Below are 14176 nucleotides of genomic sequence, written 5' to 3' on the forward strand. Positions count from 1 at the left end.
ACTTGAAGGCGTAGTTGGGCATTTCGATAGTCTAGTACGTAGGTGCTCGATAAGTGAAAAGTGGATCCGGCGGAAGAGTTGGGGGAAAAAAGACCGGGCGGGTGCCTTAGGATCCGGAATCCAGAACGGCTTCCGCATTTGGGATTCTCGTTCTTCTTTCCGCCGACCAACCGTTCATCCAACCTCACCTCAGTCCAGCCATCATGTCGTCCCGCACCGTCTGGAGGAGCCTCCAATTGCAAGCTCGGAGACGATTTATTGTCCCGGAGACACCATACCGCTGTTTCTCCTGCACACGACGTGCCCAGGATCCGCCCAAGTTCAACCAGGATGATCGCATGACCCATTTCGGCTTCCAAAATGTTCCTGAAGCGCAGAAGGAGTCTTTGGGTAGGTTTATCTGGGAACATTTGCATCTATAGGATTGGATAAAAAAGGGTTTACTAATTTTCGGGCCAATGTTTAGTGGGAGCCGTCTTCAGCTCCGTTGCTTCGTCCTACGATGTGATGAACGACATGATGTCGCTGGGCATCCACCGCCTGTGGAAAGATCACTTTGTCCGCTCTCTCAACCCCGGATCCGCACTTCCCTCTCGCGAACACGATACGGCCGGCCGTGGTTGGAACATTCTCGATATTGCCGGCGGGACGGGCGATATCGCGTTTCGCATGCTGGACCACGCGACGAACATCAACAATGACCACGAGACCCGCGTGACGATCGCCGATATCAATGCGGACATGCTGGCTGAGGGCCAGAAGCGCAGTGTACAGACTCCTTATTACAACACAAACCGACTGTCATTCATGCAGGGCAATGCGCAGTCCATGCCTTCCATTCCGGATAACTCGGTGGACCTCTACACTGTTGTTTTCGGTATCCGCAACTTCACGGATAAGCAGGCAGCCCTGAACGAAGCGTTCCGTGTGCTGAAGCCCGGTGGTGTGTTCGCCTGCATGGAATTCAGCAAGGTCGACAATGCTTTGTTCAATGCGGTCTACAAGCAGTGGAGTTTCAGCGCCATTCCCATGATTGGTCAGTTGGTGGCCGGTGATCGCGACAGCTACCAGTACTTGGTGGAGAGTATTGAGCAATTCCCTAGCCAGGAGGAGTTCCGCGGCATGATCCAGAAGGCTGGCTTCATGATCCCGGGACGTGGCTTCGAGAATCTGACGGGTGGAATTGCCGCTATTCACAAGGGTATCAAGCCGCTTAACCGGGCTTAAGAGGGGCAACTAAAAGGGATGGATGGGTTGTTTCAGACAGTGTACAATAGCATATCTTTTCGCCACTGTAATAATATTGGTAGTCAATTATTGACATGGAAGACAACTGAGCGTGTCCGGAACGGTAGCGGGGAATGGATCTGCAAGACATCAGCAGCGTTGCGGATGGTGTGATGGCGGATTCCGAATGGCCGGGCGGAGACCGACTAAGTAGGGATTAGAACTTAGAAGAGCGTAGAAGGATGCATGCATCGGGATCTAGAAGGTGGTGCAAAGGGAAGAACAGATTTCATTTCTAATCGTTCGGGGAGGTGGTCAGCTCTAGCAAGCGGATTGGAGAAGGACATCCGATCCGAGGCAACTTTTCTTTATCTCTAGTAGTCTAGATAATCAATTCTATCACCAAAATCAGCCACCCGGACTTTCCCTTCCCTCCTCTTCTTTCCCCCCTCCACTTTTTTTGTTCTGTTTCGCCCCCCCACCATCGGATTTCTCCTCCTTTCCCCTCCTCATCTGCGTCTCCAGGTTCGCGTCCGGGATCTTTCTTCCCAGGCTTACCTCCTGGGAGAAAGGCGCCGTCTCACTCTCTTTCCCTCTCTTTCTCTTCCCCCCCACAGAATGGTTTCATGACCATGGGGCACCTGAAGCAGCCATTCGCGATCCCGCTGTCGCCCGCCATGCCCCTCCCGGAGTCCAACCCCTCCATCCACGATGATTTCCTCCTTCCGATGACTCCTCCAGATCCCTCCGAAGTCCCGCTAATGGGAACCAAGGACACTGCGCCCGTGGCTTCAGCCCTGCAGGTTATCGCGGCGGAGCGCGCCGCTCTGGCGCATCTGGAGCACATCTACCAAACCGATCCGTTGGCTCAAGATAACCTCGCGCGCGCGGTGGCTCAGATCGTGCGCACTATCAAGCATGGCGGAAAATTGGTCTGCTGCGGTGTCGGCAAGAGTGGCAAGATTGCTCAGAAGCTGGAAGCCACCATGAACAGCATGGGGATCTACAGTGCCTTTTTGCATCCCACGGAAGCCTTGCACGGCGACCTGGGCATGATACGACCGGTAAGGATGTCCTGGCCTATATGTGAGGATGAACCACACACTGACTGGAACTGAATGTACCAGCATGATACACTATTGTTAATATCTTTCTCGGGCCGCACACCGGAGCTTCTGCTCATGCTCCCTCACATTCCTTCAACCGTCACGGTTATCGCCATTACTTCTCATATGGTCTCGTCAACTTGCCCTCTGCTTTCTTTCCACCCCTCGAACATGGGGATTCTTTTACCAGCACCGATCCACGAGGATGAAGAGACCTCGATCGGCGTGTGTGCCCCGACCTCGTCCACCACGGTAGCCTTATCGCTGGGAGATGCATTGGCTATCGCTACGGCTCGGCGGCTACATACAGCTCCTGGCAGAGGCCCGGCGGAGATTTTCAAGGGCTTCCATCCTGGCGGGGCTATCGGCGCTGCGTCCATGGCTTTGACGCCTATGAGCATGTCATCCGCATCAAGTTCTGCCGCCCCATCAGACTATATTCCAGCCCAACAGACCACGAACTCATTCCCGCAGTCAGACGGCAAACCCAACCAGCGGCCACTCGTCCGTGACATGCTCGTGTCACTCGATCAGATTCCCAGGGTGTCTGCCTCGGGTAAAGTCCGTCTTCTGGACATTCTCCTCACTGCTATCCAGCATCCCAACGCCAAGTCATGGGTTCATCTCTCACCGTCCGAAATTGTGCCCCCACGGCATCTCCGCTTCGTCTCCCAGAGCAACTATGTAGATATGCACGTTTCTGCCTTCACTGAACTGGGTCTCCCTTTCGGCGTCTCCCGCAAGGACTGGTTCCGCCTTACGAGCTCGAGCACCATCGATGACGCGCGCCGGCTGGTCTCCGAGGCCGGTGCATCCTCAGGCATCCCCGTGACCGTGGTAGCCGTCATGGACAACACCAACCCCGACCACTGTCTCGGGGTCATAGAAGCTGAGGATCTATGGAATGATTGTGATGACTAAAATATATTCATATCCCCTCCCCACTCTGAACCTCCTGATGATGTATATGAACTCATGCCTGATTTTTATGTGTCCTTTTGCCTTTTTGTCTTATAAATATTCCGTTTCAACCACAATAGATAGCTTTGGGGACATGTATCCCATACCTGGAATGGGTTTGTCTGCTGGTGGGGTATGTCGTCATGTTGCAACCTCAGCATGTTTTCAATCTTCGACTTTTCGGGTTGTCTATATTTCTCACATACATATTACTACTAGTCTTGTGGGGACCCTGTTGATGTCCATACCCACCTTCATACATACAAGATTCCTCCGTTCCTTTTGAATTGACTATAGGAATGACTGACTTACTATCCTTACTTAGCACTAGATACCCGATCTCTCCGATCATGACAGCAAAAGAAAAAAGAAATTTGATAACTTGTTTGATTGTCCGATTTCAAGTCTAATTCTACCATCATCTTTGTAGGTAATCATCTAACGTAACGGTACACATATCTCAAATCAGCCGGGAGAAACCAAATAAACAGGGTATAAACATCATTGAGGGGACATGATAGCAGCACACAAAAAGCAGGCCGAAAAAGAAGGAGGGAGGCAAAATATTAATCTATGGTATCTTCAACGCATTACTCGTAACACTGCGGAACGCCTGATATAATCAAAAGGACATAGCATCGAAACATGACCTGAGTTCTTTTTCTTTCGAAACCAACGTCCACCATTATAGGTGGGGAATAAGGAAGGGGTAATTCATGTCCCGTTTCACCGTGGTATCCGTGCCCGGTCGGGATCAAAAGGGCGTGGATGTCACTGGGGTGGTTTATCAAGCACATTTTGGAGGAGGCAGGATAACAAAATGACGAACGAAGAGAGAGAGAGAAGAGATCTATGTTACAGCGGGGGGTGTGATGATGATGACTCTGGCACCGGGCCGAGATATCCCGCGCGGTCTTTGAACTGGGTATCTCAATGAGTTCATGAGACGACCGGGGCTGACTCTGTTACAATGGATGCCCATTTGTTCTCTTTCTCTCTCTTCTGCCTGTGCTCGAGTCTTCCTATGGTGGTGAAAGCGGGACGACTCGGATAGTTCGTTTCAAAGCGGGGAGTGGAAATCACCGGAAGGCGATTCACCCCGACGATCCGGGTTCTTGTCGGCCTTTGCCCTTGTCGGTCGATGTCGTGCTGTCGTCCTTGTAGAGGTTGTGTTGTTCAATGTAATGGATTACAGGGACCGGGATCAGGTATCGGACGCTCATGTCACGTCTCAGGAACAGACGGATCTTGGTGCTGCTGACGTCATTTTGGATCAGTTGTTGAATGACATGAATGTTTTTCTTCCATGTTTGCAGGGCAGCGAGCGCTTCGTCAATGTCGGTTCCGGTGCGTTCCACGATGAAAGTCTGGGGAAGGGAATTAGCGGAAATTCCAGAAACTGGGATGAAAAGTGGCAAAAAAACATACACCGTATTTTCCGAGAATGTGGTCAAGATCCTTTTCGCTCCAGACTCCAGGAGTTGACATGGTATGGACCAGATCTGCACCTGCCAGCAGAGCAATCTGGATGGGCTTGCGAGTACCATTGCCGGCCTCGATGCCCTGTCGTACAGTGTTGATCTCATGATCAAAATGGTCCAACACCACGGCTGTCGGTTGGTACTCCTTCTGCATCGGTTCCCACGTATCAACCATCAGCCAGTCGGAGGTCTGATCCACGGCGAGTTGGCACATAGCGACACTAGTAGAATTATTGCAGTTAGCGCATGGACGAAGGCGGATCGTGCGGAATGTACGGTTGGTAGGATCGCAGGGCGGGACACAAGTGTCTTACCGATGTTCAGCGCTAGCCAGACCGGCCTTACGATAGGCGTCAGACACGGGGGATAGGTAACCCCCGACCAGTTCAAAGTCCGTGCTGAATTTGACGTAATCGGCGGCCATTTCGAACATGCGCAGGTGCAGGTAGGTGATGGGTGAGAAGGAGCCACAGGCCACCAAGAGGAGCGGGGTCTTTTCGGGGTCGTCCATTGTGCGCTTCAGACGAAGCTCCGGGAAGGTGTAGTCGTCCATCGGAGCCGGAGGCAAAGGCGAGGATCGCCGGTGGACATCGTCACTGATTGCGTCGGTCATGGTTGCAGGATGAGAGGCAGAATGGTGTCCCAGAGTGGTGGGAGAGGCTGGGAGGGACCAAATCTGGCCCAAAATCGATGGAAATTGGTTGGGATAATGAGTCGGAGGCAGACGGAAGAGAGATCAGGAGGGTTGGAATGGCGAAGAGAGGTGATATGGACGATGGATGAGATTTGAGTTCGCCGGTAAAAGGATGGGATGCGGGCGCAGGGGGGTTAGTCAGCGTGGGGGAAATGCAAGAGGCGGGCGGGGAAGAAAAAACGACCAAGACGGATGTTCGGTGTGCCTCGGGGCGCAATCACATCATCAATTTCACCGTATTGAGCATTTACCACCGAGCCCCGGTGTGATCCTCTACCATCCTCTTACTTATAGTATCGTCCCGCACCTTGGACGCGCAGGCAATCATGGTGTGCCTAGCAGGCTGTCATTCTCCCACCTAGCTAACCTGGTGTGTTTGACTCTATATAATAACGAGAATGGCACCCCAAAGTGGTATATGTCCGTCACATACCCACATACCCGGTAACCGGCTATCTATCTCTCCATCGATCGGGCCCAGCACAACAGCCCTGTGAGGGGGTACTTGATGTCTGTCATCCATCCTATTTCACTATTCTACCCCTCAAGGGCCGGTCTGGAATGGCATCCCTTGAATTAGCCTCCCTGCAGGATTCTCCTCTCCCAAGCCAGTCAGCTCCTATCCACACTTCCTATAACAGTTGTTGGCAGACATCCCCCAAATTGTTTGAAATGGAGTGAGTCACCATCCCCCTGGAGACGTCCAGTCACTCCGCATGGTTCGGGAAGAACTGCTTCGCCTATCCACTCCATACACGGGCAGAATTACCCTGTCTTGCCGCAGGATTTTCCCAAAAGAATCTAGGTCGTTAAGGTGGAGACCAGCCCGACGCTATAGCCATTACGGTGCTGTCTATTGCCCCATTAGGCATAACTATCATCTCCTCAACTCTTGCATGCATCGTGAATTAACCGTGGATTAACGGAATTAAAATGTTCACACATCCGACCGGGTAATGAATCCGAGGCACGCACGCGATAAGATTCAATGGACCCCTCCCGCGCAGATGCAGTCATCTGCAGTTCTGCACTGGGTGGAATGTCACAGATGTGATGCTCTTATAGGGAAATATGCAGATCATGGCAGTATGGCGCGACACCAAGGTACTTACCGAGTAGCTTGGCCAGCTCTCTGCATCGATCAGGAGGGGGTTTGAAGCCAAGTGGTCGGTTTGCCTACCTTCAGTCATATTATATCATACACAAAGTACCAGATGGGTATAACTATTGTGATTATCACTGCCCCCCAGGTAGCCAATTATAACTTATAAATAGTATCTGGGAGTATCAGCAAGGGGCCTGTCACACTACCCATCTACAGTATGGATTTCATGTGAATATGCAGTGATAGTAGGTATTGCTTAAGATTTGGGATGACACCTCAGTGGTAACCTCCCGAGGTTTGTGGATTGCAACATTACCATGACTAGTGGATATGCATTTGCCCGTTCGAGTCCGACCACAGGCTACATCAAAACCGGACATGGTTGATGGCTACCGAAGATACCATATACATTTAGCGGGGCTGTAGCAGATTAGCATGAGGATTACTGATATATACACCTATCCTAGCCCTTTGGTCCTTGGCTACTGGGATGGGCCATGTTATTAATCAGCTTCTATTGCAGATAACTACTGGACAACAAGAATACATGAAGAGGTCAGACCCCTGTTGACCGCGTTGGTCCAGATGAACTAGTTAGACAAAATCTGCAGGTTTGAATTGTGGTTTATTCCGCACCGAAAATCCCAATAGTTTGGGGCTCTATATAGGAAAATGCCGTGAACCTCTCTGGTGGTGGTAGATAGTGGTTGAGGCTGCACTTTGGCTGTCTGACGCCTTCCGGACTGGCTTCCTCAGGCCGGCGTCACTCACCACCGCCAACCACGTCAATCATCTTCCCCCCCCAAACTCCGTCCTTCACCATCACCTCATCCACCACCACTTCCATTTCACCCCGATTCACGTTCCTCTGTTCTCAACAACGACCTTTACGATCATCTGCACTTTCTGGTATATATTATTAATTGATCACTCCTTTGTTACCGGTGAACACCTTTGTTCTCTCAAGTATCGCCCCCTTCACGTCCTCCCCGATCGGCCGTCCCTCAGCTACAACCCTCCCCCAGATCGTCGACGGAACCCCAATTCGCCATTCTACCCACGCTTGGTCAACATTCCCTAGGGTAACGGATGGCGGGTTAACGGTGACAAGTGACGAGCGAGCCCTCCTTATCTAGCTCTCGTTAGCAATCGACATATGGCCAGACAAAGGCCCAGTGCTCACCGCCAGGACCCTCTTGAGGACTCTTCCACTCAGCCAACCTCTGCTGGACCTTCCGCCACTGCCGCTAGGTACATACTTGATCTCTTTTCCCTTCACTCTTTGGCCCTGTGCCCTGTGACCTGATCTTGGATTCCTTCCCCCTCCTTCGTGGTACCCCCGCAAGAGCCCGTTCCCTACAGGCCTGTCCAACTGTCTGGGTGGATGGAGAGCTCTACCCACCAGCTGCGTACTCGACGGAAACCATCACCGTCATAATCGTTTGCTATCTGGGTCGGGTGGGAATTCCCTCATCACACTACAAGCTGTTCTTCTGCTTTCATCTTCATCCTGATCGCCCACTCGACACTCTCCACCTCTGTCCCCACCCACATCCTGGAAGTGAACGTTTTCTCATGTCCTCCAGAATCACTCGCTCCGCCGCGAGAGTAGCTGCAGACTCTCTTCCGTCTACCGGCTCTGGTCCCTCTCCTGCGAACGCGGCCGCTGGTTCGGCTTCAAACCGGAAGCGAAAGGCCCCTGCGCGACGTGATCGATCGGTAGACGCCCCGGAACAATCAAATCCCTCCTCACCTCCCCGAAAAGCCAAGCGACAGCGACGTGCAACTCCCCCTCGAGCGGCGCAGTCACCTGCAACCACCCGCCGCGGTACTCGCAATCGTCCAGCGATGTCCCAATCTGGGTAAGTTACGATCGGGATCTTGAGAGTATGCGGGCTGACTGTACCGTGATTTTAGTCCTTCATCACATCCCGCCGAGGATTCATCAAGGAATCAGACCTCCCCTCCGTCGTCTAGACGGAAATCAAGCAGGAGCGGGAAGGTGTCACAAGGTGAGAATGGAACGGCCCGGTGGAGAACTTCTCCAACCCTGGGAGGCACATATCTGCGCCTCCGTGGATAGAACGAGCTGACTCTTGTGATAGATAATGCCTCAGCAGCTCAGTCATCGCCTCGTCGACAAAAGAAGCGCCCTTCCAGAGCCAGTCCCGACACGATTATGAAGGAGGCGGAAGAGGAGATGGAAGATCAAGAACTAAGCGAAGAACGGGATTCTTCTCCTCCAAGTGATAGCCACGAGGGAACCATCCCCTCTGGTCTGGATGACGATGACGACGAGGATGATGGGGACCTTTTCCACAACAGTCTGTTTGGGTCGCGGAGCCCCTTGGGTCTGCAAAGCACCCTCCGTGCTTTGAGCGGCATGATGTCGGGCATGTCTTCGCGTTTGCGAGATATTCTATGCAACCTGAGAATGAAGGATGACCCGTCCATTCAGCTGATCGCTCTGCAGGAGCTCTCTGATCTACTACTTGTATCAAATGAGGATAATCTTTCCGGCCAGTTTTCCCCAGATCCGTATGTAAAGGAATTGGTCGCCTTGATGCAGCCAAGCGATTTCGGTGAGGAAAACCCGGAGATCATGCTTCTCGCATGTCGCTGCCTGGCCAATTTGATGGAGGCCTTACGTGGCTCCGTGGCCAACGTTGTTTACGGAGGAGCTGTCCCCGTCCTTTGTCAAAAGCTGCTGGACATTCAATTTATCGATTTGGCTGAGCAAGCTCTCAGCGTAAGTCATTCCTTGATCTTTATTATCTGTATGCCCCTGTTTGGGTTGGCAGGCTAACTAGTCGCTGCAGACTCTGGCGAAAATATCCGTGGATTTTCCCGCGTCTATCGTTCGCGAAGGGGGCTTAACAGCTTGCTTGACGTATCTTGATTTCTTCCCAACTAGCACACAGCGTACGGCAGTCACAACAGCCGCTAATTGCTGCCGCAACCTTCCTCACGATTCGTTCCCCGTGGTTAGAGACGTCATGCCCACTCTGCTCAATGTTCTCGCCAGCAACGATCCCAAGGTTGTTGAGCAGGGCTGTCTATGTGTCTCTCGCATTGTTGAGAGCTTTAAGCATAAGCCAGAGAAGCTGGAAGAGCTCATCGAACCTGCCATGCTCAAGGCTGTGCTTCGGCTGCTGTTGCCCGGCACCACCAATCTCATCGGGCCACACATCCATACACAGTTCCTCCGCGTGTTGGCCATCACGTCAAAAGCGAGTCCGAGACTGTCCGTTGAATTGCTCAAGATGGATGTGGTCGACACTCTTTATCAGATTCTGACGGGAGTATCGCCGCCGGCAAACCTAGAGGGCACCGCTGTCAAGATGGACAGTGTCCTTGTTATGCAAGCGCTTATTCATCGCCCCCGCGAACAGGTGTTCGAAACTCTCAATGTTATTTGTGAGCTCTTACCGGGTGCGCCGAACCGGTTCTTTCTCTCGGCGGATGGTTTGGCTGGCTTGCCTGCTGAGGGCGATGCTGCTCGCCAACCAAAATCACCCAAGGCCAAGGAATCTGAAGAGAAACGGCGCTCGTTGCTTGTGGACTGCAAGACGGAATTGAAGCGCTTCGCGATGATCTTGCTGCCAACCTTGACCGATGCTTACTCTAGTACTGTTAACCTAGAGGTGCGCCAAAAGGTCCTGACCGCTCAGCACAAGATGCTGCATAACCTAGATGCCAGCCTGATTGAAGAGGCATTGCGGACGGTCCCATATGCGTCGTTCTTAGCGGCCATCCTTTCACAGAAGGACCACCCGAGTCTGGTGTCCTCTGCGCTGCGCTGTGCAGAGATCTTGTTTCAGCGCTTGGAGCATGTTTATCGACACCAATTCCACCGTGAAGGTGTCATTTCCGAGATATTCAAGCTTGCCGAGGGACCACTATCCACCGAAAAACAGGGGAAGCCAGCGAGCGATTCATCGCCTGCCCAGGATGCTGCTGTGGACGCTAAGCCATCCCACGGTGGAAACGATGCGGCTGGCAGCGCGGAAGACAATGGTGGCGATGATGCCGAGGGAGGAGATGATTATGATGAGCAGGACGACGAAGACAACGACGATATGTCTGAGTCTGCAAGCTCCTCATCCTTCTCCAGTCATGCCCTTTCTGCCAGAATTGAGAACGCTATGCGAGATATTGTTATCCGCGATGCTCGTGCCTTCGTTGATCTCTACGAAGCCAGTCAGGGAAGAGATATGCGGGACAAAGCTTTGGAGACCCTGAATGAACTCAAGACCCTTGCGACACAGATTGAGGCGTTCTATGCTGGCGAAGGTGAAGAAGACGGCCTTGCGCTTTTCAAAAAGCTTGCAACCTATTTCGATGGCGATGCACTGGAAAGCATCACGAGCTCTGAACTCCTCAACTCCGGTATCATCAAGGTGCTGCTCGATGTATTCGGAGATTTCCAAGGTAAGTTATGTACCAATTTCATTGGTAGACTCCTTGCTCACTAGTCTATTAGCCACTTCCATGCGCGAGGCTCGCGCGGCTTTCCTACAAGCTTTCATGGGATCGACCATTTCAGAAAAAGCCCAGAGTCAAAGCACCGCAACCACGCCCTTCGGTGTTCTCATTCATAAGTTACAGGATCTACTCAGCCGGACTGAGCATTTCGAGGTCTCCACCGTCAGCCATAATTCATTGGAGAATACGCGTAGCAATGCCGCCTACATGCTGGGCAAGCAACTCAGACTCAAGTTGGTGGCGGACGAAGATTCGGATATTCCTCGCACGTATCGAAACATCATGGTATCCATCCACGCCATAGCAACCTTTAAGGCTCTGGATGATTTCCTTCACCCTAGAATCAGTCTTACAGATCGGCCCAGACCATCACGCACGCGTGAAACAATCCTCAACCAAATCGCTAATGCGGCGCGTCTCCGGGATCAGCTGGCCGGTGGAGAGTTTCCTACTAGCGATGCCGCCGCCACGCCTCGAGCATCATCAAACACTGGGAGACCACAGCGCCCAGGAGAGACACGCTCAGGTTCCAACGATTCGCCAGCTGAGGGACGTGACCACAGCTCCCGGTCTAGGCGGTCCGGTCGGCATCAAGCTTCAGGTGAAAATGAGCACGAGAATGAACCCCTGGAGTGTGCCGATGAACGGCAAATGAGTGATGACGAAGATCCAGAAGATGACGGCGAGGACGAAGAACTGAACGCCATCGTTGATGACTTGGAGGACGATCTCTCGGATGATAACGGTCATGACCCCACTGCCGTCAACATGGAGGTGGCATCTTCGGGTAAGGTCACTGCTCGGAAGGAAGACGGCACTCGCGTGGCTACTCCCTCGCAAACGACGCCAGCATCCAAATCATCCGCGTCTGCTTCTAGTTCTGCGCAGAATCCTCCAGGTGGCAGTTCGCTGGCAATGGCCGGGCGGCCTTTCGCCTCATATGCGGCTGCTATGGCATCGATTCCGACTGACTGGCATATTGAGTTCAGCGTGGACGGTGAACCGGTCTCGAACGAGACCACCATTTATCGCGCTGTTCATCACAACCGCCAGCACGCCGAGCCCAATGCCCGGAATGTTTGGTCTGCCGTTCATACTGTCAAATTCAGACGGGCACCAGGCCCGCCCCCACCGGAACCTTCCACGCTCACCCAAGGTACATCCGGTTCTACACCGAGGGACGATAGCAATGATATGCCCGCGTCGCTCAATCAAGACCAAACGACGGCATCCATCCTCCACTTGCTTCGTGTCTTGCATGAGATGAACACCACCCTTGATGATATACTTGCAGAGACCAAAGACCTGGTCGCTCTCACGCCAGAGCCATTGGCACAGTTCATCAATACGAAACTCACAGCCAAGCTCAATCGACAACTGGAAGAGCCACTTATCGTAGCAAGCAGCTGCCTTCCCAGCTGGAGTGAAGATCTCGCCCGCCTCTTTCCGTTCCTCTTCCCATTCGAGACACGGCATCTGTTCCTTCAGTCGACGGCGTTTGGCTACTCTCGCGCGATGATGAGATGGCACAACTCTCAGAACGACGACAACCGCAACGATCACCGGCGCGATGATCGGCCTATTCTCGGGCGGCTACAGCGACAAAAAGTACGGATCTCGAGAAGCCGTATTCTCGACTCTGCTATGAAGGTAATGGAGTTGTACGGTTCTTCACCCAGTGTGTTGGAAGTTGAGTACTTCGAAGAAGTCGGTACCGGTCTTGGTCCCACACTGGAGTTCTACTCTACCGTATCGAAGGAGTTCTCAAAGAAGAAGCTCAAGCTTTGGCGTGAGAATGAGTCCGTCCACGGCGATGAGTATGCCTTTGGCAAGCGTGGCCTTTTCCCGGCACCCATGAGTGAGGAGCAAGCCGCTTCCGAATCTGGCAAAAAACAGCTTCAGCTATTCAAGTGTCTGGGCAAGTTTGTTGCTCGGTCCATGCTCGATTCAAGAATCATTGACATTTCTTTCAACCCGGCCTTCTTCCGAATCGCTGCCAGCTCATCTTCTGTTGCCCCCTCTCTTGGCACGGTCAAAGCAGTTGACCATGATCTGGCAAAATCGTTGCTTTTGTTGAAGTCGTTTGCCGACGCTAAGAAGGCTGTGGACGACAACCGGACACTGTCGAAAGCCCAGAAGGCTCAAGCGCTGCAGCAGATCGAGGTGGGTGGAGTCAAGGTTGAAGACCTGAGCTTGGATTTCACCCTGCCCGGCTACCCGGCTATCGAATTGATCAAGAACGGTTCCAACATCCCCGTAACAAACGAGAACGTTGATCTGTATGTCGAAAGGGTGATAGACATGACTCTGGGTAGCGGTGTCCAGCGACAGGTAGAGGCCTTCCGGGCCGGATTCTCTCAGGTGTTCCCCTACTCCGCGCTTCGGACGTTCACGCCACAGGAGCTTGTCATGCTGTTTGGCCGGGCTGAGGAGGACTGGACTATTGAAAGTAAGGATCCGCTTGTACATGTATTTCTGGAGATAGCTAACGGCTTTTCTGCAGCTCTGATGGACTCGATCAAGGCCGATCACGGTTTCAACATGGACAGCCGAAGCGTGCGGAATCTGCTTCAGACGATGAGTGAATTGAACCCTCAACAACGGCGAGACTTTTTACAATTTGTTACTGGCAGTCCCAAACTCCCGATTGGCGGTACTACTTTACGTTGTGATTATAAGGGAATTATATACTAATGAATATACAGGTTTCAAGAGTCTCACCCCCATCTTTACGGTGGTGTGCCGTCCCAGCGAGCCGCCTTACACGCCAGATGATTACCTGCCGAGTGTTATGACCTGTGTCAACTACTTGAAGCTTCCAGACTACAGCAGCCTGGATGTACTCCGCGAGCGGCTGTCAGTTGCCATCAAAGAAGGCCAGGGAGCCTTCCACTTGTCCTGATTGTTGCACATAAGATCTGTTGATCTACTCAAAGTATGCTATGGAGGATCTCGAATGACGCAAAAAGAACACGAATGAGCACTGATTGTGCGTCGGAACGATAGCTAACTACATACCCTTATGGTTGCAAAAGGGGGTATTCATGCAATGCCTAGGGCACTTGTCTTTTTGGGTGGGGGGATCTGCGTTCGGGCCACATTTGTCTGCTATCTGTGC

General features: G+C 52.5%; 4 protein-coding genes across 4 annotated transcripts; 3 read left to right on the forward strand and 1 right to left on the reverse strand.

Annotated features, from left to right (window-relative positions):
• The first annotated feature begins 138 nt into the window (after positions 1-138).
• Positions 139-1534, forward strand: BO85DRAFT_451622 (class I SAM-dependent methyltransferase). The gene is made up of 2 exons (XM_025660629.1): positions 139-390; positions 467-1534. The coding sequence occupies exons 1-2, from the start codon at positions 204-206 to the stop codon at positions 1225-1227; spliced, it is 948 nt and encodes a 315-aa protein (XP_025513232.1). The 5' UTR covers positions 139-203; the 3' UTR covers positions 1228-1534.
• A 129-nt stretch (positions 1535-1663) lies between these two features.
• Positions 1664-3691, forward strand: BO85DRAFT_451623 (SIS domain-containing protein). The gene is made up of 2 exons (XM_025660630.1): positions 1664-2291; positions 2355-3691. The coding sequence occupies exons 1-2, from the start codon at positions 1860-1862 to the stop codon at positions 3252-3254; spliced, it is 1332 nt and encodes a 443-aa protein (XP_025513233.1). The 5' UTR covers positions 1664-1859; the 3' UTR covers positions 3255-3691.
• A 696-nt stretch (positions 3692-4387) lies between these two features.
• On the reverse strand, positions 4388-5387 carry BO85DRAFT_440669 (nicotinamide/nicotinic acid mononucleotide adenylyltransferase; the record flags this gene model as incomplete). The annotated part of the gene is made up of 3 exons (XM_025658780.1): positions 4388-4660; positions 4722-4995; positions 5089-5387. The coding sequence occupies 3 exons, from the start codon at positions 5385-5387 to the stop codon at positions 4388-4390; spliced, it is 846 nt and encodes a 281-aa protein (XP_025513234.1).
• Positions 5388-8148: 2761 nt separating this feature from the next.
• Positions 8149-13960, forward strand: BO85DRAFT_490403 (HECT-type E3 ubiquitin transferase UFD4; the record flags this gene model as incomplete). Its single annotated transcript, XM_025663660.1, has 7 exons — positions 8149-8435; positions 8491-8585; positions 8679-9322; positions 9393-11004; positions 11057-13507; positions 13562-13711; positions 13764-13960. The coding sequence occupies 7 exons, from the start codon at positions 8149-8151 to the stop codon at positions 13958-13960; spliced, it is 5436 nt and encodes a 1811-aa protein (XP_025513235.1).
• Positions 13961-14176: the final 216 nt, after the last annotated feature.

This window comes from Aspergillus piperis (genome assembly GCF_003184755.1).
Source record: "Aspergillus piperis CBS 112811 unplaced genomic scaffold BO85scaffold_16, whole genome shotgun sequence".
In the NCBI taxonomy this organism is placed as follows: Eukaryota; Fungi; Ascomycota; class Eurotiomycetes; order Eurotiales; family Aspergillaceae; genus Aspergillus; species Aspergillus piperis.